This window comes from Salvia splendens, chromosome 13, assembly GCF_004379255.2.
Source record: "Salvia splendens isolate huo1 chromosome 13, SspV2, whole genome shotgun sequence".
NCBI lineage: Eukaryota > Viridiplantae > Streptophyta > Magnoliopsida > Lamiales > Lamiaceae > Salvia > Salvia splendens.
The window spans coordinates 3,708,721-3,735,446 of NC_056044.1; the positions used below are offsets into that span (position 1 = coordinate 3,708,721).

Genomic DNA, 26,726 nt, shown 5'->3' on the forward strand with positions numbered 1-26,726 from the left:
TTGGCTTCGACTTTAGCACCGGTGGAGGTGGGAGACGGGATCTTGGACGATTGATGTCAAAATTTTCACGGTCTCACTATGAGAGCAAAATGGCGGCCTACACTAGGGTTTCGATAAGGTAGCGAGTGGAGAGAGTGGAGAGGAAATACAGAGTATTGAATGTATGAGAATGAACCGTCTCCTGATTTGAAATCTCCAAATCTCCCAAATTTCGGAACTACCAAAATTATTGCGGTTCATTTTTTGGTCTTTGTCCATAATACCCTCATAATGCATTAAGATAACCACTATAATGCAACGCGGAGATTAAAATGAGGCGTCAATCTGGACCGTTTATTAAGATAATCTAACGACTCATATTAAGAAGAAGAAAGGATCTTAGGGATGAAAAGGAGAATAATGCACCCCTATATATATATATATATATATATATATAGGGGAGCATTAATCTCCTTTTCATCTATTAGATCCTATTTTCTTCTTAATATTATCCGTTAGATCTAATGCATTAACGGATCAGATTGATTCTACAAATCTATATCCGTGTTGCATTATAGATGGTGGTTATATGTAGGGCTGGGGAAAAATACCAAAATACCGAAATACCGGCCTTATCGTACCGAAAAAATATCGAAAATACCGAATTTTTGGTATACCGTGACTTTCGGTACGGTATGATACCTTACCGAAAAATTTCGGTAAGGTAACGGTATGGATTTTCAAATACCGCGGTATACCGCTGCATACCGAAATTCGGTATATACCGTAAATTAAGGTATATACCGTAAACTAAGGTATATACCACAAAAATATAAACACAATTATATATAAAATATATTTTATATATTTTTAAATTATAAAATCTATTGTGAAATATAAATATAATTATGAATAAATTATATTTAATTTATTTTTAAAATTATAAAATATAAATAATATTCTAAAAAATCTAATTTTCTATTTTAATTGATGTTGAAGGTAAGGTATACCGAACTTCGGTATGGTATACCGAAAATGAGGTACGGTATCGGTATGAAAATTCGTCATACCGAAAATAAGGTATACCGAAGTTCGGTATACCGAAAACTTTGGTAAGGTAAAGGTATGATTTTTTCGCATACCGTATTTACGGTAAGGTATACGGTATGATGGTTTCGGTAAGGTATACCGTACCTACCCACCCCTAGTTATATGCATTACAAGGGTAATGTAGACATTTGACGGAAACATGAACCGCCATATTTTGGTATATGCGAATTTTACGGGATTTGAAAACATCCGCCTCTTCTTCTTTCCTCATTCATTACGCACACAACCAAAACCACTCCATCCACTCCCTCCACTGCCGTAAATCCTAGTTTTCACTCCCTGCCGCAGCATTCGAAGAAATAGCAGCAGTGCACCAAAATTTCTGCGACAACAAGCTACCGGCGTTAACAGCTGCTCCTAAACACCGACTCCTGTCGACAAGGTATGTTTCAAAAGTTTCGCGTGCGCCGATTATTTAATTTTTTAGTTTATTGCTGAGTTGTATTTGGTATATGTTCGATTTTTGCGATTGAAACCATACGGATTTTGTAGATGTTTCTGGAAATTGTCGATTTTGTGTTCAGTGTGTTGTCGATTCTGTCCATTAATGACGATTTGGTTGATTATTCAGTTATATCTATGTTTTTTGTCGATTTGGATGAAGGAATTTAACTGATTTTGTTGGTGTGTATGTGTGCATTATGTAGGCAAGACTGTGCAGTATGTACAATGATGTATGCATTATGTTGATTAAAACATAATTAGTGTTTGTATTGGGCTGTAGACTCAGATTATTACAGAGGATTCAGTTTGATGAATAGATTGATAAGGCTGTAATGTGATTTTATCATGATCATTATTTGCTTTGTCTTATGCATTATAGAGCAAGTTTTATGCATTACTTGTTCTGACCGGTGCATTATTTGTTGTGGTATATGTATTAATCCTCATTACTCTCAGTTCATGTTGTCTTTTGAATATGTAGTGCAATATGTAGCTGTATACTGTCATAATTTGCAGTATATCATGCATTTTAGGGCCACGTGTAGGGTATTGTTTGTTTTAGATACTAAACTCAAAAAATAATTTTATGTGCATTATTTAAACTGGACTGGGTATTATGTACAATGATGTATGCATTATGTTCAGTATATTAAGCATTATTCATGGTATTATTTGTGGTTATTGGAAGATACGTATGTGCATTATTTGGTTTAGGTAGTGCATTATGTAGTTGTTAATTGTCATTATCTGAGTATATTATGCATTATTAGAGGTATTGTGTGTATGGGTTAATCAACGCAGTGAAGATTACATATGTGCATTATTTGGTTTAGACATTGCATTATGTAGTATGTAATTGTCATTATGTGCAGTATATTATGCATTATGAGAGATATTGTGTATATGGGTTAATCAACTCAGTGAAGATTACATATGTGCATTATTTGGTTTAGACAGTGCATTTTGTAGTATCTAATTGTCATTATGTGCAATATATTATGCATTATAAGAGATTTTGTGTATATGGGTTAATCACCTCAGTGAAGGTTACATATGGGCATTATTTGGTTTAGACAATGCATTATGTAGTATCTAATTGTCATTATGTGCAGTATATTATGCATTATGAGAGATATTGTGTATATGGGTTAATCAACTCAGTGAAGGTTACATATGTGCATTATTTGGTTTAGGCAGTGCATTATGTAGCAGGTTATTGTCATTATTTGAAGTATATTAGGCATTATGAGATGTATTTTGTATATGGGTTAATCAACTCAGTGAAGATTCAAAGTGCTCATATCATGTTGTATTCTGTTTTAATGATAATTTTCTGATGTTTTATGTTGTTTGTTCCATATCAGAGAAGCGGCTAAGACTCGATATCGACGAAGCGATTGCCAATGTAATTCCGGTAGCACTTGCGAAAAGATTCAGGGATAGATTGGCCGAGGTGGCCCAAGTACATCTGGAGATCAGGGTGAGCCGAAGAGCCGTAGAGGAAGAAAGGGCCCTCGTCTCTTACATAATATGTACATTATGTAAATCAGTCAAAATGAGTGCATATCCGCAATTATAACTAAACACTAGTTTTATAAATCCAACTAATGGTCTTTGTTAACGTTGTTATTAATGTGTACATACTAGACCCTAGCCCCTGAGCTTGTTAAACCCTTAGGGAAAACAAGAAACGTGCGCCAAACATCTAAACACGGCCCAACTTAAATTAAACGGGGCAGGATAAATGTGAATTACATATCTCAAAACATGCATTACAGAAACTAAACTACGCATTATACTCTACAAAAAATGTACATTACGTACATCTGTTTTAAAAATGTCTACGCGCTATGAATGTGCCACCCCAGACGAATTACTGCAGCTCGTGTATTTGGACAACGTTATGTAGACTTAGAACGTATTACACCCTAGCCTCTAGGCTTTTTAAACCCTTAGGGAAAATAAGAAACGTGAACCAAACATAGAAACACGACACAACTTAAATTAAACGGATCAGGATAAATGTTCATTACATATCACAAATAATGCATTACAGAAACTAAAATGCGCATTATACTATATAATATGTACATTATGTATATCAGTAAAAAAAAGCTACGCGCTATGAATGTGCGACCCCAGATGAATTACTGCAGCTCGTGTATTTGGACAACGTTATTTAGACTTAGAACGTACTACACCCTAGCCCCTAGGCTTGTTAAACCCTTAGGGAAAACAAGAAACGTGAACCAAACATCGAAACACGGCACAACTAAATTAAACGGATCAGGATAAATGTTCATTACATATCACAAATAATGCATTACAGAAACTAAACTGCGCATTATACTATATAATATGTACATTATGTATATCAGTAAAAAAACCTACACGCTATGAATGTGCGACCCCAGATGAAATACTGCAGCTCGTGTATTTGGACAACATTATTTAGACTTAGAACGTACTACACCCTAGCCCCTAGGCTTGTTAAACTCTTAGGGAAAACAAGAAACGTGCGTCAAACATCGAAACACGGCACAACTTAAATTAAACGGGTCAGGATAAATGTGAATTACATATCACAAATAATGCATTACAGAAACTAAACTACGCATTATACTATACAATATGTACATTATGTGTATCAGTAAAAAAAAACAACGCGCTATGAATGTGCAACCCCAGATGAATTACTGCAGCTCGTGTATTTGGGCAACGTTTTTTAGACTTAGAACATACTACACCCTAGCCCCTAGGTTTGTTAAACCCTTAGGGAAAATAAGAAACGTGAGCCAAACATCGAAACACAACATAACTTAAATTAAACGGGTCAGGATAAATGTTCATTACATATCACAAATAATGCATTACAGAAACTAAACTACGCATTATACTATACAATATGTACATTATGTGTATCAGTAAAAAAAACCAACGCGCTATGAATGTGCAACCCCAGATGAATTACTGCAGCTCGTGTATTTGGACAACGTTTTTTAGACTTAGAACATACTACACCCTAGCCCCTAGGCTTGTTAAACCCTTAGGGAAAATAAGAAACGTGAGCCAAACATCGAAACACAACATAACTTAAATTAAACGGGTCAGGATAAATGTTCATTACATATCACAAATAATGCATTACAGAAACTAAACTACGCATTATACTATACAATATGTACATTATGTGTATCAGTAAAAAAAAATATGTACATTATGTAAATCAGGTATGTTTACAGATTAATAAATGTAATCGGGGGCGGGTCAGTCGCGGCGCTGGCAGCGATGCTCTCCCTGTCCGACCCCGAGAAGCGGTGGCAGATGCAGGCGGAGGAGGTGGGCGGCGGCGACAAGGAGGTGGTGAGGGAGTATTTTAACAACGTCGGGTTCCAGCGGTGGCGGAGGATTTACAGAGACGGCGACGACGTGAACAAGGTGCAGAGGGATATCAGGCTCGGCCACTCCCTGACTGTGGAAAAAGTGCAGAGATGGAGTGGTACGTGAATCACGTCTAGAGCGCGTGACATTAACAAATAACCACCAAGATCTTCAAATGAGGAAATCATGGAAGTTTCCATAACCACCAATTTAGAAATTGCCTATTTTTTCCTTTTCAGATTTTAATTGAATTAAATTTAATGATTAAAGCCAATAATTTAGGCCATCGGATGGAGGAAATAAACGGCTGAGATCAAGAAGAAAATAGGAGAAAATATGGAAAAAGGAACTGAATATATACATATATATATATATATATATATATATATATATATATATATATATATATAGGAAAATGATCAATACAAAACTTGATCTCAATACAAAATCCAGACCAAATCCTGACCATGAGATTTGACAATCCAATGGTCAATAATTAAACAAAAACACATATATTCCCTCCGTTCCAATTAAGTTGAGATAAAACTTTTGAACATAAAAATTAAGAAATTATATTGAAAAGTACGAGAGATGAATAAAGTAGGAAAAATAAAGAAAGAGTAAAGTAAATGGTAGAATAAAGTAAGAGTGGTTGGATTTTTGTTTTTTGTTAAAAAAGGACTCAACTTAGTTGGAATATCCCAAAGAGAAATACGACTCAACTTAGTTGGAACGGAGGGAGTACTCAAAATTTTTTAAATAAATTACCCACCCCATTCCCGATCATTAAACTCATATTTTACCAGTTTTTAAAAACATTTGTGCGGGAAAAATTTATCACTTATTTTCATTTTTGTATGTCCTCAAAAAATGGTCAACTTTCACTTTTATCATTTTTTATAATAGACATCATATTCCAATAACTCAATCTCACTCACATTTTATTATAAAACTAGCATATTGAAGCATGACCACATTTTACTAATCATATTCCACTAACTCATTTTCACTCACTTTTATTGTTTTTTATAATAGACATCATATTCCACTAACTCATTGCACTCGAGAATGAGTTAATCTTGATAGGACAAAGAGAATAAAGGTGAAATGGGACCATTAATGGAACCAGATGCAAATGATAAAATGGGACCGTTAATAGGGACTGGATTGGATGGAGTAGTCTTCATAGTGCCAATACGAGTTTAATTTTAAAATTGGTAAAAAAGAAACGAGATAAAAAAAATGGTTGAAGTGTTATTAATAAAAATAACACATCATATTTTTAAAAAATAGCTATCATAAATAGATATCAATAAATTTTGATAAATGATCAAAAATAGAAAATAAATTTATTTTTCAAAGTACTCCCTCCGTCCGCCATTAGGACTCCCATTTACGAGCGGCGTGGGTTTTAAGAAATGTTATGAAAAGTGGGTGGAAAAAAAGTTAGTGAAATAGGGTCTCACTTGTATACATTAGTTTTAAATGAAATGTGAGTGGAATGAGTTAGTAGAAGGTGAAACCCTATTACCATTTATAGTAAAAGTGAACATGGACTCTTATTCGCTGACGAACTAAAATGAAGAAACGGGACTCCTATTCATGGACGGAGGGAGTAGTATATAATGGATTGGATTTAGAGTAATACTCCTATCCTAGGAAATTAATCAAGAAAGACTACTATTGGGTTGTGTGTGTGATGTCTATACGGTGAGATTGCAATTGTGTCCCCCCCTAGGAAATTCTACTACTACTATAAAAAGTGTAAATGTATTGCATAAATTTTGTTTTTAAATTCATTTTATATCTTGGTAAAAAAAAAGCACACAAAATTTTACTTATTCGGAATTTAGTATAAAATTTAATTATTAGCCAACAGGATTGAGTATAGCTCGTTTATTTGTATAGAATTTTTACCCTTTCACAAAAATTGGCGAATTCAACTGCCGCATATTTCAAAATCAATAGATTGATTTAATACATTCACATAATCGACTAATAACAATCAAATGAATGATGATGATTATTTTCATCTATAAATGTGCTTACTTCACTCCAAACAAATGAAAGGGTTGTGGATCTCTTCAACACCACTTCAAAAGTAACACACTCCATTACCTCTTTGTCACCTTCTTATTTCTTAACATGCTTTTTTTTCACATACATTGATTGTATTATTGTAAAATCTCTTTAAAATGATGTTTAATCATGAGTGTAGGTAATTAATAGGTGATTAAGATTATGAATGTCATGGAGGTTACGGTGGTGGTTGTAATGGTGCTAATGATATCCGCAAGCGGAGAAGGAAGGGTTGCAGCGCCAATTGAGTATTCAGCAATAAGTTGCAGAGGTCACACCGCATCGATTCTGGAGTTCGGAGGGGTCGGCGACGGGAAGACGCTCAACACGGCGGCTTTCCAGAGAGCGGTGAACGAGCTGAGTAAGTACGCATCGGATGGCGGGGCACAGCTGTTCGTCCCTGCCGGTGAATGGCTCACCGGAAGCTTCAATCTCACCAGCCATTTCACTCTCTATCTCCACAAACACGCAATTCTCCTCGCTTCTCAGGTTAATTTATAGCTTGGCTTGATAGCGCAACTGAGTTGGTAAGATGTGTTTCAGGATATAAAGTCGTGGGGCGTGGTGGATCCGTTACCATCATACGGACTCGGAAGGGATGCAGCAGGAGGGAGGTATATCAGTCTTACTTTTGGAACAAACCTCACTGATGTTGTCATTACTGGTAAGAGTTCATGTCAGTGTGTGTGTGTGTGTGTGTTTATTGAAGGGTGAATGTGATTGTTGTTGTATATATATCAGGGGAGAATGGTACAATTGATGGTGAAGGTGGAGTTTGGTGGCAGCAATTTCACAAGAAAAAGCTAAAATACACTAGGCCTTATCTCATTGAAATCATGCATTCACACAAAATCCAAATTTCAAATCTCACCTTTCTCAATTCTCCTTCATGGAATCTCCATCCTGTTTACTCCAGGTTCTCTCTCTCTCTCACACACACACAAAATATATAGTACTGTATATAAAAGTAACTAAAAACCCTATGAAAACTGCAGTGATATAATTATAAAAGGCATCACAATCCTAGCTCCAGTGACTTCCCCAAATACAGATGGGATCAATCCAGGTATGTGAATGTCACTTTCTTCAACCAAAATTATCCCTAAAACATCAAAACCAGTGATGAATCCAATGCACAACAGATTCCTGCACAAATACGAGAATAGAAGGACGCCTACATCGTCTCCGGGGACGACTGCATAGCAGTCAAAAGCGGCTGGGATGAATACGGTATAAAATACGGTATGCCGACAAAACAGCTGACCATCAGGCGCCTCACTTGTGTTTCGCCTTACAGCGCTGCCATAGCGCTAGGCAGTGAAATGTCGGGTGAGATAGAGGACGTTAGAGCTGAGGACATAAAGGCGGTCAACACTGAATCGGGTGTCCGGATAAAGACGGCGGTCGGGAGAGGAGGGTATGTGAGGGACGTATATGTGAAGGGAATGCGTCTGCACACCATGAAATGAGTGTTCTGGATGACGGGGAACTATGGCTCTCACGCTGATATTCACTATGATCCTAACGCTTTACCAGAGATCAAGGGGTTCAACTACAGGGACGTGGTAGAGGAGAATGTGACAATGGCTGCTAGGCTCGAGGGAATATCCGGTGATCCCTTCACCGGAATCTGCATGTCCAATGTCACGATTGGGATGGCAAAGAAGGCCAAGAAGTATCCGTGGACATGCAGTGAGATCAAGGGGATCACGAGTAGGGTGGTGCCTCAACCGTGTAGTCTGCTGCCCGATAAGGGACGAGACAAACGGGTCATGTGTGACTTCCCGACGGATACTTTACCTATTGATGATCTAAAACTACAGAAATGCTCCTATGTGAAGAACTACTTGTAATAGCCTAGTTCTTGAACTCAATGCATATGGATTATGGTGATGTTATTCGTATGAAACATTTAATACAGAAACGAGGAATCTTGAATTTATCTCATTCAGAAAATTACAGAAGACATCAAATTGTAGTTGGTGGTACGTTTATGTTACTTCAGCACAGCTGTAAAAACATTCACGCGAAGGACAATAATACAGGCAAATAACATGCTATGACCTAAAAGGAGTCCTTTTTATGCCGATATATCTCCATCTAGAGAATATTTGTGAGATATACAGATTCTACAAACATGAGAGCACGCATAATAACATATTTCAATGAGTTGGGTCAGGATTGAATCTTACGGATTCCCTCCATATGAGTTCCTTGATGTGCTCTTCAGTAACTGATGGCTGCTCAAAGTCGAAGGAAAAGGGCTGAGGGCAAACAGGTTCCTCGTTGATATTATGAAGGGGTGCTAAATATGGATGACAGAGAGCCTCGTTAACTGCAAGCGATCAAGAAAATACGAGCATTAATGAAAAGAGTCGGGATGATCCGATAAAATTAAAACAAGAGAAGGCATAGAATACATAATTTAAGTTATACAGGTTTAATGATCCATTATTCAATTTAAAGAAGTACTTGGCTTGTCTGTGAGGGTAACAAACAACCCACTTTCAGTTAAATCATCTACTAAGAGAATTTCATAGTTGATGACTTTGATCTCAATAAAAAATTGAGCTTTTAAATTGCATTCAAGCATTTGCCAAAACGGGAGATACATAACACACATTTCACGAAAGACTCTAAAACACCATCCCATACTTCAATTCAATGATAACAATATAATAGAGGAACAGAAATCGAAAATCACGGGTCACGATTTATTAGCAAGACTTTTGACAAAACTGCTACGCTGTTAGTCCTAGGTGAGGGTTTCTTTTATTAACGCAACCATTCTTTGAAATTGAAAAGAATATAAGAATATAACATTCTGATGAATTGAAGCCTCTAGATAGTTCTCAGCTTTGCAACTGTAAATGTATCTTTCGATGCAGGAAATAAAGCTATAATAAACTTCGTTGGAGAATTCAGGTATCATTACATATTTAGATACACAAGGGTTACATAACCATACTTCTACTGAAATAGGAAACTTTACCTGTAATGCGCCTGCCTGGGTCAAACACAAGCATTTTCTCTAATAAATCCAGAGCTCCAGGATCACTATTCGAAAATCTAGCAGAAAATTGTTGCTTTGGGTACTGTGGGAGCTGCCTAACATATCTTCGGGCATTGTTGCTTCTTAGAAACCCAAGACTGTCATCATCTGGGGAGCCAATTAGCTTCACAAAATGAAGAGAGACGACACAAAGTCAGTATTTAAACAAACACTTAAAAAAAGAGAACTTAAAAATAGAGAATACGGAGTATGAATTTAAGTGATGATTAAAATGCATGAGAATGGGATAGCAAGGTTGCAATTTCTAAATTCATATTCGATCTTGTTATATACTACTGCAGAGCCTTCCCAAACTACTGGGACACCACTATATCATCGTGCCCTTAATTGATTTATACTCAAACACGAATATTTAGAATCATTCATGCTTATGCCATCAGAATTTGTAGAGCCGAGCATAACCACCATATCAGCAGACAAAAATTGTCATGATACTCAGATCAGATGATGCTAATAAACGTACAAGAATATCTAATATCAAGAAAGGTTGATCAAACAAATTGCACATGTAGTAATATTTTTATTATTTTTGTCCATATAAAGAAGGAATATTGATGCTCATGAATAACAATGAATATTGCACTATAAAAACATATTCAATTAAAAACTTATGTGTCTTTGGACTGTTTGAGCTAGAATACCTCTGTGATGAGTCTCAATTGGTGAACATAATCTTTTCCAGGAAATAGAGGTTGTCTTGTCATGATCTCACCGAGTATGCAACCTACGGACCAGATATCAATTGCAGCAGTGTATTCTGAACAATTCAGGAGCAGTTCTGGAGCTCGATACCAACGAGTAACAACATACTCCGTCATGAAATCAGTCTCAGATGTAGTCCTTGCGAGGCCAAAATCTCCGATTTTCAGATCACAATTAGCATTGAGGAGTAAATTACTCGGTTTAAGATCTCGATGCAAGACGTTTGCAGAATGGACATATTTAAGTCCCCGTAGGATTTGATAAAGGAAATACTGCAAGTTTTCAACTAGAATCAGTTGAGTTCCTAGTATATTGAATTCAAGTTTGGCAAATAAAATATAATGAAGGCATCAAGTGTTGTTAGTAGTGTATTTGTACAATGCAGAACAAACTAGATCTCATCTATGAGATAAGAAAGCGAGGCCAAACCCGACAATGGTCGTCGGCTAATGGTTGGTTGGACCGGATAATCTGGTGAAGATCAGTGTCCATAAGTTCATAAACAATGTAGACATCGTTGAAGTTCTCCTTCTGTGGTGGCCGTATTATGTCTTTAATTGCGATCACCTGTTAAAGTAAGAAAATAAAAATATTTAGGGAACTGGCCCGAAAACATTCACAAAGACGTGATGACTAGTTATATAAGTTGTAGAAATATGTCCCTGATTAAGTAATACTATCGCTTAGAAAAAAACTAATGTTTCGGGGAGTGAGGTCTGTCAATTTTCCTGTTCACCTAGAGAGCTATGAAATAATTCTCAATGTGCCACCTCCTCTTTTATCCGTTTCGATCTTAGTCTGTTCTTTACATTCAATATTGAAACTATTTTACATCTCGGTTAGATGATTCCAATATGATAATATGAGCATCATGAACAATTGAACCAATGAGACACCCAAAATTACAAATCTAAAGAACAAAAATGCACTTGAAATAAAGGGTCAAATTAAATCTTGAAATTATCATAATGGGAAGAGCTAATGGCCGAAATCCACTGGAAAAATGAATCTCCTGATGCATACGAAAAAGAAGTGCTGACGATCTACAGGGTTTAGGTGAAAATGCTCACATTATCATGATCCATGTGAAGTAGAAGTTTGATTTCTCGTAATGTCCTCTTTGCATCAATTCTGTTATCAAATGCATTGCCAATCTTCTTAATGGCAACTTCTTCACGTGTCTCAGAGTTTACAGCAGCACTGAAGCAAGTAAAAAATATTCAATTCCCCTCAATCATTGATAAAATCAGATTATTTTTTGCAAACAAGATGATAAACTAACATTTTTAGATTCTAATTCTAAAACCAAATCTAAAATCATATTTCAAGCTTTAGGGTTAGCAACAATATAAACAATAACACAGTATTAAAAAATACACAAACATCCGCACAAAAGATAACTTGCAGAGAAACTCAATAGCTACCACTTATAAGAAAATTAAAATAAAACACAAACCATGTTTGATAGCTACAAAATGAGACGCATCCTCATTCCTCATCCCATCACATTGCCGTTGTGATAAGAATAAAAGTTTGCATCATGCCAGTTGGTCAATGATATATAGGGGAAGATTTGATAAGAATCCTGATACACTAAAAATGTGTATATGATAATATAACTATAAACCAATGTCAACAAAGTCAGACCATCAGATTGCATTCTATATCAATATGCTTTTTTTTAGGGAAAAAACATCATCCATTAGTTATTTACTCTTTAAACAACCTAAGTTTCCACATATGCCCATGTTCTACGAATGCATAATTATGTGTGTCGGATTATTTTATGATACTACCAGCTGCACTTTTCGGTTACCCATTTCCAACCAAACTAAGTGCATCATTTTATAGCAAGACCGATTATCCGAGAGAAAAGCAGAGCTCCTCGTCATATAAATCTGATCAAGCTGAAACATAAAAGCTCTCTAACGCCAGCACCCCGCCTAGAATGAGACACTAACACATCCTTCTTGTTCAACCCTTATGCATCAATATTTTTACCTAGACCGAAGCCATTCAAATGCATTAGATTCACTTCAGCTCAAACAAACGGCACAAAAGCAACACCATACAGTCATACTCAACTCCATTAAATTTCTGCAGTTCCTTTCTCTTATCCCCCTTCACATTTTCATCAATTCAAAACCCCACCAAGCAGAAAGCAACAAAGGAAACCCGAAATCGAACCATACAATGATCAAATTAACCAAAAACCCTACTTGATCAAATCACATTCAACAACAGATTAATCAACATTTCCAAATCAACCACAGATGAAGAGGCAAGTCAACAACCAAAATCAACGACAAAATCCAATCCTCAAGCAACAGAAAACCAAATTTCTCGTAGCAAATCAAATCAAGCAGCTCGATTTCAACAGAGAAGAGAATCGCCCCGATCATTACCATACAATGCCGTACGCCCCACGGCCGACGGGCCTGAGAGGGACATACTTTCTAGAAACTTCGAAGAGATTTCCGTACAAATTGTACTGCGTGTATCTTCCGCCATGTGTTGGCACGCCATGGAAATTGTTCCCACCATGATCGCCCGAACTCGACTCCTTAGACATAGCCGACATAGCCAGCAGCACAAGGCGCGGGTCCCTTTATAATCCGAGGAAATATGATAAGAATTGAAGAAGCCCAGTTTCAAAGACTGGATTTTTTGCTAGGTTGTTGGATTTGAAGCTTTGGGGATTTGCTTTGCCTGTGAATTTTGAACTGGAATAACTTGAGATTACCCGTGAACAACTTTCAACCATATATTTCTAATTTCTACACTACAGTTGACTAGACTACTTTTCCAACAAAGAATAGTATTCTACTATATAGAGTTGTGATCATATCATAGCCCCTAAATCACGTAATAATTCTATAACTAAATCTGAACCACACATATTTTCTAATCTTGTGGTTGAGATTCAAACTTAGATTTACTTCATAAAAAGCGCTGGGTAAATATGTCATTTCCCTCATTTAATTTCTGAATTTCACCAAATATCACGTAAAATGATAAAATGATATATGTTAGGTTTATTGCATAGAATGATAGTTTTGCCGGATAGAATGATACTCTGAGTTGATAAAATGATAATATGTCATTTCCCTCATTTAATTTCTGAATTTCGCCAAATATCACGTAAAATGATAAAATGATAAAATGATAGGTTTATTGCATAGAATGATAGTTTTGCCGCATAGAATGATACTCTGAGTTGATAAAATGATACTTTTGCCGATAAAATGATAGTCTGAGTTGATAAAATGATAGTTTTGCTTGATAGAATGATACTCTGAGTAGATAAAATGATACTTTTGACAATAAAATGATACTCTGAGTAGATAAAATGATACTTTTGACAATAAAATGATACTCTGAGTTGATAAAATGATACTTTTGCCGGATAGAATGATACTCTGAGCTGATAAAATGATACCCCTAAATATCGTAATAACCCTATAACCAAATTTGAACCACACATATTTCCTAATCTTGTGGTTGAGATTCAAACTTAGATTTACTTCATAAAAAAAAAGCGCGGCACTAAAACTGTCATTTCCCTCATTTAATTTCTGAATTTCGCCAAATATCACATAAAATGATAAAATGATAAAATGATAGGTTTATTGCATAGAATGATAGTTTTGCTGAATAGAATGATACTTTGAGTTGATAAAATGATACTTCTGACTGACTGATAAAATGATAGGTTTATTGCATAGAATGATAGTTTTGCCGGATAGAATGATACTCTGAGTTGATAAAATGATACTTTTGACTGACTGATAAAATGATAAAATGATATATGTTAGGTTTATTGCATAGAATGATAGTTTTTCCGGATAGAATGATACTCTGAGTTGATAAAATGATACTTTTAGCTTATAAATGTTAGGTTTAGTGTATAAAATGATAGTTTTGCCGGATAGAATGATACTTTCAGCCGATAGAATGATAGTTTTGCCGGGTAGAATGATACTTTCAGCCGATAGAATGATAGGTATTTTTGGTGTATAAATGACATTTTTGTTTAATAAAATGATACTTTTACCTGATAAAATGATAATCTAAGCGGATAAAATGACAGTAACCTTATAAAAATGATACTCTGAGTTTGATAAAATGATACGTTTACTGCTTTATGATCAAATGATAGGTTTATTGCATAGAATGATAGTTTTGCCGGATAGAATGATACTCTGATTTGACTGATTGATAAAATGATAAAATGATAAAATGATATATGTTAGGTTTATTGCATAGAATGATAGTTTTTCTGGATAGAATGATACTCTGAGTTGATAAAATGATACTTTTAGCTTATAAATGTTAGGTTTACTGCATTAAATGATAGTTTTGTCGGATAGAATGATACTTTCAGCCGATAGAATGATAGTTTTACCGGGTAGAATGATACTTTCAGCCGATAGAATGATAGGTATTTTTGGTGTATAAAATGACATTTTTGTTTAATAAAATGATACTTTTACCTGATAAAATGATAATCTAAGCGGATAAAATGACAATAACCTTATAAAAATGATACTCTGAGTTGATAAAATGATGCGTTTACTGCTTTGTGATAAAATGATAGGTTTATTTCATAGAATGATAATTTTGCCGGATAGAATGATACTCTGAGTTGATAAAATGATACTTTTGACTGACTGATAAAATGATAAAATGATAAATGTTAGGTTTATTGCATAGAATGATAGTTTTGCCGGATAGAATGATACTCTGAGTTGATAAAATGATACTTTTGACTGAGTGATAAAATGATAAAATGAGCGAAATTCAGAAATTAAATGAGCGAAATTTGGATACGTAAATTTTATCATGAGCGAAATGACATATTTACCCCCGCGCTTTTTTTTATGAAGTAAATCTAAGTTTGAATCTAGACCACGTGATTTTAAAAATGTGTGGTCCAGATTTAGTTATAGGGTTATTACGGAAATTGGGGTTATCATTATAATGCACCCCATAGTTGACTAGACTACTTTTCCAACAAAGAATAGTATTCTACTACCTCCGTCCCCAAAAATTTATCCCACTTTGACCTGGCACGAATTTTAAGAAATGTAATGTAAAGTGAGTTGAAAAAGTTAGTGGATTGTGGGTCCTATTTTTATATATTAGTTTTATAATAAAATGTGAGTAGGAATGAGTTAGTTGAATATAGGATCTACTACCAAAAATGGTAAAAAGTGAAATGTGACAAATTTTAGGGGACGGATGAAAATGGAAAAATGGGACAAATTTTCATGGACGGATGTAGTATGTTAATTCTCACTTATGAATTTGTAGTACTCCCAATTTGCCAAAATACTAGTACTACTAGTTTGAGTGAATATAGTAAAAAACAAATGTAATCAAAGGAGAAAATGTAGACTACTCCATTCGTCCCATTTAAGATGATCACATTCTTGAGTGACACAGAATTTTAGGAAGTGTTGTTAGGTGGAATATGTAGAGAGGAAAAAAAATAGTTGAATATTTTAATAAGGAGAGAAGAGATTATTTTCAAAATTGGACAGTGGTCATCTTGATTATGACAAATAAAAAAGAAAAAGTGATCATCTTGAATTGACAAGTGAGTATATTTTATTTATTTATATTCATAAAAAGAGAACTGGGTCACTATTATTGTAAAGCACATTGATATAGTCCAATATACAAAATATTAATTGAAACAAATTAACTAACATCGAATAGATGTGTATTAAAAGAGTACTTTCATTAGAAGTCTACAACCTTTTTTGTCACAGTGAAAGGGAAAGTGTGTATTGCTGCAAATGAGAATTTATGGATATGAGAAATAGACATAGTAAAAACTAAAAACTGATACTACAACATTATGCTTTATGAAATTAAACATAAAAATAGTCTCTTAAAAAAAGAAATAGGAAAAAGTTGAATATTCAATCTTTTCAGAGTGATGGAAGCTTAGTTGTTTATGGAGTGAGTGGCCTTTAGGAGAAAAAAAAAGCTTTGATCTATGCAAAACTAGATCTTAATACAAAAATGCAGAACAAAATTAAAACTAGATCTTAATACAAAAATGCAAAACAAAATCTTATGTAGGGTATTTTTAGGTCATTGTTAGTTTATTTTTAGGTCATTTTAATAAAGGATGACCTAAAATGATCTAAAAATGACATCAAACATAAATTTTATAAAATGACCTAAAATTGGTTAATAAAGACATTTTACGTTTTTGGTTAATTATTGACCATTAGATCACCTAATCCTAATCCTAGGGCCAAGATTTGGGCTATATTTCTGGATTTAGATGCATTCTTATTTAGATATCTCCCCCAAAATATATGTATGTATGTGTTTATATATTTTAGGTATATAGTGGTTGTCACCGATAATTTTTCATGTTGAGCTATTTAGTATATGTTGCGAGTGGAATAAGAGATTTTTATTTGAGTTAAAAATAATGACAAATGAGTTATGAATGAATCAAAAGGAAAATTGTGACAAATAGGGAGTGAATGGAGAAGTATAATTTCATAAAATTGGATTCATTACAAAAATTACAAAAATCATTCATTTAACAAGTGCTAATTAACAATGCTTTAGGCACTAACTAGAGGAAAAATGGTGACAGAGATATGTATTGAACAGAATGAAACAACATTAAATAATTTTTGTAAATAGAAAGCCACAAATCTGTGCACTATCTCCATCTAGTTGATGCGTGATGGTTGTTCATACTGCTATCTCCTTCACTAACATGATCAGGTGTACCTTCACTGCTTTGTTTGTTAGTCACCTCCGAGCCTCGATGACTTTCTCCGCGGTGGGAGCTCATAGAATCACGAGCAATTCGTTTCTCCTGGATTTTCAGGCGACGTTTTAGTAAACACGAAGCTCAACATCGGGACAATGGACCATTTGTCCTATGCGTTTTAAGGCGTACCTCATTAGACAACAAGTCCTCGGATTCGAGCATGTGTATTACATGACCCATTTTAGGCCTCTTCTGGGCATCCGGATCAACACATTTAAGGGCTATCAAGATTAGACGTTTGAGCGCTTTCGAAGCAGGCATTTCAGCCAATTTCGGATCCACTACCTCCTCCGACTTTCTGTTTCCAACCATCATTTTCAGCCACTCGACTAGATTAACCTGTAATCATGTACTCGTGAGCATAGCAAATAAAAGTCGATTCTGATAAACAATAAACGCAAAAACATCAGACGTTTCTCAGGATTTCACTAGGATTTACCTCTCCCTGCGGTCGGTTATAATCAACAGGAGTTCTTCCGGTAATAACCTCCATAATTAGTATCCCGAAGCTATAAATATCACTCTTCTCGTTCAACATACCCGTGCAAGCATATTCTGGAGCAACGTATCTAGCAGGAGAATGAATATTATTAGTACTAAACTTCGAAAATCAGCTTAGCAAGACGTAGATATATCGAGACAAGTTTACGAACCCAAATGTTCCCATTACTCGAGTTGTCACGTATGAGCTCTCCGAATTCAAGAGCTTAGCAAGCCCAAAATCTGACAGCTTTGGATACCATTGATGGTCGAGCAATATGTTGCTGGACTTGATATCACGGTGAACAACCTTCGGTTCAAGACCTTCGTGTAAATAAGCCAAGCTGCCACAGAGACGAGTCGAAGATTGTAAAAAAATAATGTGCACAATGCAAGAGATCATACTAATCTTACACCACATACCCTCTTGCAGTTCCTAAAATTATATTCACGCGGATATCCCATGTCAATGGGCTGACTTCCCCGACATCTCCATGAAGCCACTGGTCCAAATTTCCATTATCCACATATTCGTAAACTAGCATCCTATATCAAAGAAAATGCGCGTTAGAAAAAAAATGATGCTCAAATGTGTCAATCAACCGCTGCCTAGTGAAAACGGACTAAGTAGTCATACCTATAAGCCCCTTCCACGCAGTAGCCATACAACCTAACAAGATTCTTGTGTCGGACTCGCCCTATTGCATCAACTTCTACCTTGAACTCCTTTTCGGCCTGACCCCTGTTTAATAATGACTCAACATGGCTTAGCTGACAAGCAAAGTGATATAATACATTCACACATGTGACATAAAACTTGTTAAATGCAGTTCCTAAATTACTAATGATGCAAATGAGCAAACGTGCCAGCTCCGAGATGCATATGAAAATGAATGACTACAATTTAAAAGAATATGGCAAGTTCTAAAAAGAAAAAAGTTATCCATGAGAACTGAAATTGCAGGAAGCAAAAAGAAGAAGAATCTCTCACTTGTTATTGAGCAAGTTCTTTATAGCAATCTTCGTATTATCAGCCAATACACCGTAATACACGATACCATATCCACCTTCCCCGATCACATTCTCATCTGCCAATCCATTCGAGGCAGCCTCGAGTTCCCTTAGAGTATACCACCTTCCCCATCCCAAATGAGACACCTCCGGCAACGACCCACTACCTCCACCAAACGACCACGTGTCGGCCCCACTCGTGGCCCTGCTCTCGCCACTCGACGCTCCCCTATCAGAAAACACCACCCTGTGCTCCACTTTCCCCATATCTATCTGTATCTCCGGAACAGCCTAAAATGAACCCAAACACCAATAAAAAAAATGTTAACTATCCTCAATTAGTCTAGAGCAACATAAACAACAATATCATTTGATGAATCACATTAATTCAAAACAATTAGTACAACTGAATAGGTAAGTAACTCACTTCATTAACAAATACAGAATAATAATCATTTAAATTGACATGTTTCATGAAATAAAGTTGGAGAAATTGAGAAAAATTGAAACTTTCTTGATTCAATATCTTGTTTTCAAACCAAATTTGATTAAAAATTCATGATTTGAATTACTATACTTGAAAATTAGAGTTGAAATTAAGAAATTAGATCTCGGAATGATTATACCTGAGGCCCAATTGGGCGGTGATCGGCGGCGGCGGAGACGATCTCCTTAATTTCCTTGGACACGACGGGAGTAATCTCGGCGGCGGCGGTGATCTTGCCCTTGCCCTTGGCGGTGATGCTGCGGCGGCGGGAGGCGGTGATGCAGAGAGATAATAGGAAGAGGATTAGCACAATGACGGCTCCGAGGACTATCCCTATGACGACCCAGAGGTGCAGGCCGAAGATCGAGGTACTCTTCGACAGCTGCGTGTTCAGAAACGCCGCATCGAGCACCGACATTTTTGAGTATGTGTGTGTCTAGTGTGGGAGTAGTGAGAGGTGGAGGAAACGACATGCAAATTGAAATTGAGTGATTTGAAGGCAGGAGCGGGGAAATTGATATCGGAAAGCCTCACGCCGGTGAAGTTTATTCGACGGCGAGCTGGTTTGTGTGTGTGTGTGTGTGTGTGTGTGAGAGAGAGAGAGAGAGAGAGAGGGGATTAGTACATGAAATGGGCGTAGTCTGAGTGTAATACACACTGTCCGAACGAAAAAGTGCCCACTCATTCTACCTTTTTTTTATTTATAATATTAAAATCCACATGATAAATTTAGTAATGCTATTAGGGTGTCACTATAAGGCGGACCCGCCCAATAACCCCGCCCCAGTTTTTTGTCCATAGCCCCAGTTTTTCATCCACAGCCCCAAAATTCCGCCACTATAGCGGACACCTCCAATAGCCCCCAAATTTTATAATCAATTTTTATTTTAAAATATTTTTAGTTTTAATCAAGTGCAATTTAAATAATTGCAGTGTAAATAACTAGAAAATAAAAGTATTAAATGAAGATTAGTGTATAAATATAATAGTACTATTTGTTATATTGATTGGAACGATGTCGTTTAAATATAAAAAATTGACATCGTTTATATACTGATCTAAAACTTACGGATATAAAAATTGAGAAAAATCTAAAATTTTGAGTTGTATCCCTATTTTGGTATTTACCAACTTCTTCAGTAAAAGCAAATTAATTTGACATTTTTTTTGCAGAGTTTACTCGACTTATAACATTGCTCCAAATAAATTCATTAGTGGTTTTGGAATATTTACTTCTATAATCCTAAAAAAATGTATTACTACTAAGAAATAGCATCAAATTTCAAAAAGTGTTCGAATGAAGTAAAATGAGAAGAATGTTATAATTATATTCTCAATTTTTGAGATGGGATAAATATCAGGGAATAAGAAAATAAGCTAAAGTTGGAGGAGAGTATTTTTGTGTTTTTATTAGTAGTTCTTTTCGAAATAATTATATACTCTAAAGAATAATACAACAGTTTTCCTGTACATGCCGAATTAAACATACATTAATTACTCATGAAACGTTGGGATAACGAAATTTATTGTTGCATTGACTTTTGTACTATACTTATGCATATTAGGTATATAAACAAGTACAATAACGAGGATTTACTAACAATAAATCCATTGAGTCACGTTAGAGATAGTCAGGATTTTTTATTAGATAAAGAGTAATAAATTGGTTTTTTATTTAATTTTTATTGTAACTTTAACTAATTTTATTATTTTATTCTTACATTGATAAAATGCAGACTTGTATATTTATTTATTACTTTTATTCAGATTTTGAAAAATAGGACAAGAGGAATTCACAAAATGAGGCAAATATGGAGTAAAGGGTATATAAGTCATTTTAATTTAACCAATAATTATAATTAATATTTAATTAATATAAGTAATGGAGTACTTACTACAATATTACTCTAATTTTAGTGGGTGTATCACTCTTTATTTTATTTACATCAAAATATACTGAAATATTGACTAACTATATTACCGAAGCTTTGAGTATCTATGTTTGACTTAATTTAAGTATCATGCATGAATATACTTATAAAATAAAATGATGTTGTCCGGTGAATTAATAATTTAAGTTTGAGTTTAAAGATAGTTACCTTTATTTATTTTATTTCGTTGAAGTAGTTTTATTGTAGCATACATCGAACTCAATTCCAAACAAAATACTTATGTAAACATTCAAATTTATTTATTTTGGTTATTAATTATAATAAATCTATCTTAGTTGCATACCAACACAAATTAATCTGTGTCCAAATTTTGGGTCCAATTTCCAACGGTCGGGTAATGAATTGAGACACGGTTTCAGACTTTCAGCTACAATACCAAAAATAATAAATACGCTATTCATTTAATCAATTAATTTTGTTGTTGATGAAAAACTAAGCACACAACCAGTTTTTATTAATACCACAGCTCATATCATATGGTTTGTTTGTGTATGAGTTAATTCCCGTGAAATTTGAAAATTAGGTTGCATTTATTTTAGTTACTTCGTTTTTACAATACGATTTTATAATTGTTTCAATTAAAACATCATTTTAATAATTTAATCTAATCAATCGACAGCTTATTATGCAGATAGTATTTTAGAATTATGAGTCATAGTTTGTGCTGTACTCATGATAATTTATTATATTATTACTTTCTTGAATAATATAAGAAATTCACTTTAACTATTAGAAAAATCACACATGTTAATAATAATTTAATTATTACGTCTAGTAACTAAATTTAGTTAATTAATTTTTTATTATTCTAATATTTTTTCTATTAAGAAATATATATTCTTAAAAACCAAATTTTTCAATAACCTTACTTTCTTATCAAATAAACGACCCTACGTACAATCTACAATTAGGTCAATTTAAACATTGTTGTTACTTTTGTAATTACACACACCTATGAATATAACAAAATTTTATAGTAGACATTTTATGTTGGCAAAAGTGGGGGACAAATTCTAGTGTCGAATGTTTACAAAAGTAAGTTTATTGAAACTAGTTTACAATATCTCAAACGAGATTAATGCATCACATGGTACATTTGAAAAGAAAACAGTTTGAGATTGAGTGAATATTCTTATGCCACATGATTTAATTAAATGGGATGTGTACTAATCTTTAATGAGCACTTGATTTATTTTAATATAATCTTTACGTAGTGTCCTTTTTCTAGGTATAAATTTAGAGGAATTATTCACTTTTATTAGCGATCATTTAAAAATATAAATTGGTAACCACTACAAGGTCATTTTCTGGAAGTGATTGATCCAGTTGGTACATATTCACTATCTTTAATTATTGGTGTCATAATTAAGGGGAAGAGTGTTGGTTTAGGATAACTAATTATAGTGCCACTTTTGTTCCTTCATTATAAAGTTGAATTCTTTTGCATCTTACAATAACATTTCATTTGTTTGTTTTATCATAGTAAATCAGTGCACTATTAACATGATTGCATCGGCAAATATATACGTCTCGTTAAGTGAAAGTATATTTCTTTTTTATACGAGATTTAGAAAAAATGTATTTTAAAAAAATAATAGAGTAAAAAAGAGAATAAAATTAAAGAAAAATTTTGATTTTTGCTAAAAAGAAATTAATCCTTATCTCGAAATATCTTAAAATAAAATATGAATTGTTTATATCAAGAGACTGGAAAAAATAGTACTCCATATATTATAGGATATCATTATAACAAAATTAGTACGAGTTAATTGGTAACAAAATATGGCTTGAGGCAGTAACTAAATTCTATGGAGTAACATAGAACAAGCTTAAAGCAAGTATAAATATTCTTATTTATTTTTAAAATTATAATGAAAATATATTCCCACTTAAACATCCAAACAACGAAGTTGGAAAATATATACAGCTTTCAAAATGCATTTTGATTTAAAATAACAATTGTATAGATTAATTACATAAATGATTAGTTTGCTATATCTGTTAACCGTATAAAATTAAAATATGTTAAAACACGGTACATATTCAACAATGTCACAATGAAAATACTACTTCGGATTCATGCTCAATTAATAGTGATTTGAACATGGTACCTTCATAATTTTAAATTTCTAAAACTCACTACTATTGGTGAAAATAATTAATGACAGGCACATGGTACCTAAGTCAAGAATCTGAAGATATTTAGGAAACAATTATTTAAATCGCACTTTCTCTCCACTTAATTTTTACATCATGCAAATTATATGTGTTTTGATTATTTAGTAAATTAATTGGACCATGAGAAGTTCATATTAACCTTTTAAATTTGGACTAATAACAAGTACTAAATGCTAAAATCACATATTACTATTAATTTATGTGAACTTTATATATAGGGCAATGAGGAGTATAATATTTTGATATTTGTAATTTGTAATTTGAAAAGAACCATATAATTTTAGTAAGCATGAAATTATGTTAATATACTTTAAATCGTGTCAATTGACTCTTTACTATGTCATTATAGTTCTAAAGAGCAAACAACAAATTCTTCTACGGAGTTAGTGAATTCTCAAAAGAAAGAATAACCAAACACCCTAAAATAAACAAACTGCACCAAATTTACTATAAAAAAAAAAGTGAGCTTTATCCCATTGACGTTTACTAAGACCTTGTAACGTTCATATCATATCCATTAAATTATGTACAATAATCATAAAGTGACACACGACAAGTAAATTAATAGATACCTACCAAATTAAATATTATAGCCAAATAAAATTTATAATGACCCTCCTATAAAGAATAATGTCATGATTGGCTGGATACTTCCTTCCTTCTTAAGACTTGATTTTAATCTGAACACTTTATTTTTCCCATGAATGTTTTTTTTTATCAAAAGAGGCAAGCGCTTTTTGTTACGTTTTGTTTTCTATCCCCTTTATTAGTAATATAGTCGGACATTAAGTATCCATTTTCTAACATAACTAATGGAGTATTGACTTTCATTAATTGTTCTCCCTTATATTTTTTAAAAAACACGAAAGTTTGTCTTCCAGTTAACAATAGATATTTTTGCGTCGACTACTTTGAAACTAGTCATTTTGAAGTTAATATCACACAGATTAATATGAATTTTTCACATAATTTAATCACTAATTTGTGCAGCTACAATTATATTGGTGTATAAGAAATAATATAAATGGGCCTTGAATTGGTTACTGTGTGCAGGGTCACCTAAGACGAGCCTACTTAATGTTGGGCCGACCAACGAATTATGTTAGTTCGGCCCATTAGTTTACAGTCATCTTTAACAATCAAGCCCATGAATATTATCTATGTGTATTTATTCATCACAAATTTTAAGTAGGAGTATTTGTTTACTTAGACAATAGCAGAATCAACTTATATTGGAGAATTTTCACTCTGGTTTAATTATATGTACTAATTTTTATTCATTGGGACTTTCTTTTGTTTGCTTTTGTCGTTGTATATCTGATAAATTTGTAACTAATGTTTTTAAAATCAACATAATTACAAAATATGTTTCCTTTCTCTATTTATAATAATTGGAAAACACAAAAATTCAGTCATTCGAATTTCAAAAAATTATTCCATTATAGACCTTAATATTAAATTGATCACAACTTCGCTCATCGAAAAAATGCTTGTTGCCCGTGAACTCATGGGCGGGCTAGGTGAACATTCCTACCTTATGGATTGACGTGAACTAAGGGAGACTAGGTGAACATTTCTACCATTCGAATTGGTGTTATCCGTCAGTAATTTTTTGCCAATATACTTTACATTGACACCATTCGTTCGTCGATAATCTTGATTACAAATGATTTTTGGGATTTATCAGTGGAAAATTTGTATGGTTAATATGATATTTTTCAGTGACTGCCTGATACAATATTGCTCGTCGTGTTTGACAACTCAAATTTTTAGTGCTATAGCTAGTAGCCATTTAAAACAACTCAAATTTTTAGTGCTATAGCTAGTAGCCATTTAAAGTATTATGTACACTTGGTTGTTTTCACTCAATATAAACATGTAAATTAAAATTGAGTTGCCATGATAGGTAATTTGTTTGGCATATGGTCCCTAAAGCATTTTAGTAGTAGAGTCGGTTTGTTTATGGCCCTATAAAGTGCTCATCAATATTGCGACATTTTATCACCATGCACGTTTGTGAATCAAACTTCCCCACTTGGCTTTTGAAATGCAATCTCTTCAATTTCACTATTGCAATGGTCCACTTTACTTGACCTTTTTTGACCTTTTCTTCTCCCTTTTTATGTAAAGTATATTATTGGGGGGGGGGGGATTCTCTCCCTCAACTATGGGTATTTTTTCTCTTATCTAATGTGAATTTCTATATGATAAATCATCAAGTGTAAAAGATACTAACAAGTACAAGTATTTTTTCATGCGGTAATAAATCATGTCAATTTGTGATTTTTGATTCATATCTCCTTAAAAATAGCAGTTCGATTAAAGGGGTAAAATATATTTATTTTTTTACTATTTTATTTCCGATAAAGTTAATGTTGGTTGATTATTAGTAGGAGATAGTCATGAATTAGAGAAGAGAACAAAGAAAAATATGTAGAATGAAGCTCGATAACTCATAAACTTTAGTCATTGCCTTCTCCTAATAGTAGTAGTTTATCGTATTTATAAATTAATAAAAATTAACAAAAGCGACTGCGCAAGATCGACTTGCATTAACAATGACTTTTTGTGAAAGAATTGGAGCAAAATATGGCGTCCACAAATTTCTGATATGTTTCCCTTTTTTGAGGGATGAAGTGGTTTACACTAGATTTTATCGACTTTGAAGTTGGGGTTCAAACCACGAATTTAAGGAAATGAAAATTTGCATATCAGAATTACTTGAATTATAAATTAATATTTACTTTCCTTCTATTTTTTCTACCGATTTTGAAAAAAATGTCTTCGTTTTTCTCTATTCTTTTAGTAGTAGTACCATATATATTTGAAAAATCAAGTGTAACAAATGGCACAAATCATATTTAGAAAATCTGGTGTCTGACATTCCTATTTAAAGCGTGATCGAGTTCATACCTCTATAAGTTTTGTTTAACTTAATTTAGAAATAGCCACTTTACTACTAAGTCATTACATGGTAGACGAATTTCAAATATAAATATAAGAGGGAACATCTTTTTTTGTCCACGAACTTTGTCAAAGTATCAT

At 33.8% G+C, this 26,726-nt stretch overlaps 2 protein-coding genes and 1 pseudogene across 2 annotated transcripts; 1 reads left to right on the top strand and 2 right to left on the bottom strand.

Moving 5' to 3' along the window:
- Positions 1–7,155: 7,155 nt before the first annotated feature.
- Positions 7,156–8,846, top strand: LOC121760356 (annotated as a pseudogene).
- Positions 8,847–8,909: 63 nt separating this feature from the next.
- Positions 8,910–13,513, bottom strand: LOC121759982 (mitogen-activated protein kinase homolog MMK2-like). Its single transcript, XM_042155578.1, has 6 exons — positions 13,174–13,513; positions 11,839–11,968; positions 11,198–11,335; positions 10,708–11,040; positions 9,986–10,169; positions 8,910–9,328 (listed from the first exon to the last, which is right to left on the bottom strand). The coding sequence occupies exons 1-6, from the start codon at positions 13,347–13,349 to the stop codon at positions 9,156–9,158; spliced, it is 1,134 nt and encodes a 377-aa protein (XP_042011512.1). The 5' UTR covers positions 13,350–13,513; the 3' UTR covers positions 8,910–9,155.
- A 3,751-nt stretch (positions 13,514–17,264) lies between these two features.
- On the bottom strand, positions 17,265–20,222 carry LOC121762125 (probable serine/threonine-protein kinase At1g01540). The gene is made up of 8 exons (XM_042157904.1): positions 19,691–20,222; positions 19,045–19,355; positions 18,691–18,795; positions 18,477–18,599; positions 18,227–18,397; positions 18,013–18,142; positions 17,703–17,912; positions 17,265–17,618 (listed from the first exon to the last, which is right to left on the bottom strand). The coding sequence occupies exons 1-8, from the start codon at positions 19,967–19,969 to the stop codon at positions 17,460–17,462; spliced, it is 1,488 nt and encodes a 495-aa protein (XP_042013838.1). The 5' UTR covers positions 19,970–20,222; the 3' UTR covers positions 17,265–17,459.
- Positions 20,223–26,726: the final 6,504 nt, after the last annotated feature.

What these genes read in the sequence shown, in the direction of transcription:
- LOC121762125 (XM_042157904.1), bottom strand. Translation starts at nt 19,969, where the DNA reads ATGTCGGTGCTCGATGCGGCGTTTCTGAACACGCAGCTGTCGAAGAGT. An exon ending in AAGAACTTGCTCAATAACAA is followed by an intron (nt 18,796 to 19,044) that starts GTGAGAGATTCT and finishes ATTATTAAACAG; the next exon opens with GGGTCAGGCCGAAAAGGAGT. An exon ending in TGCGTGGAAGGGGCTTATAG is followed by an intron (nt 18,600 to 18,690) that starts GTATGACTACTT and finishes TCTTTGATATAG; the next exon opens with GATGCTAGTTTACGAATATG.
- LOC121759982 (XM_042155578.1), bottom strand. Translation starts at nt 13,349, where the DNA reads ATGTCGGCTATGTCTAAGGAGTCGAGTTCGGGCGATCATGGTGGGAAC. An exon ending in GGGGCGTACGGCATTGTATG is followed by an intron (nt 11,969 to 13,173) that starts GTAATGATCGGG and finishes TACTTGCTTCAG; the next exon opens with TGCTGCTGTAAACTCTGAGA. An exon ending in CCCAGGCAGGCGCATTACAG is followed by an intron (nt 9,329 to 9,985) that starts GTAAAGTTTCCT and finishes GATCGCTTGCAG; the next exon opens with TTAACGAGGCTCTCTGTCAT.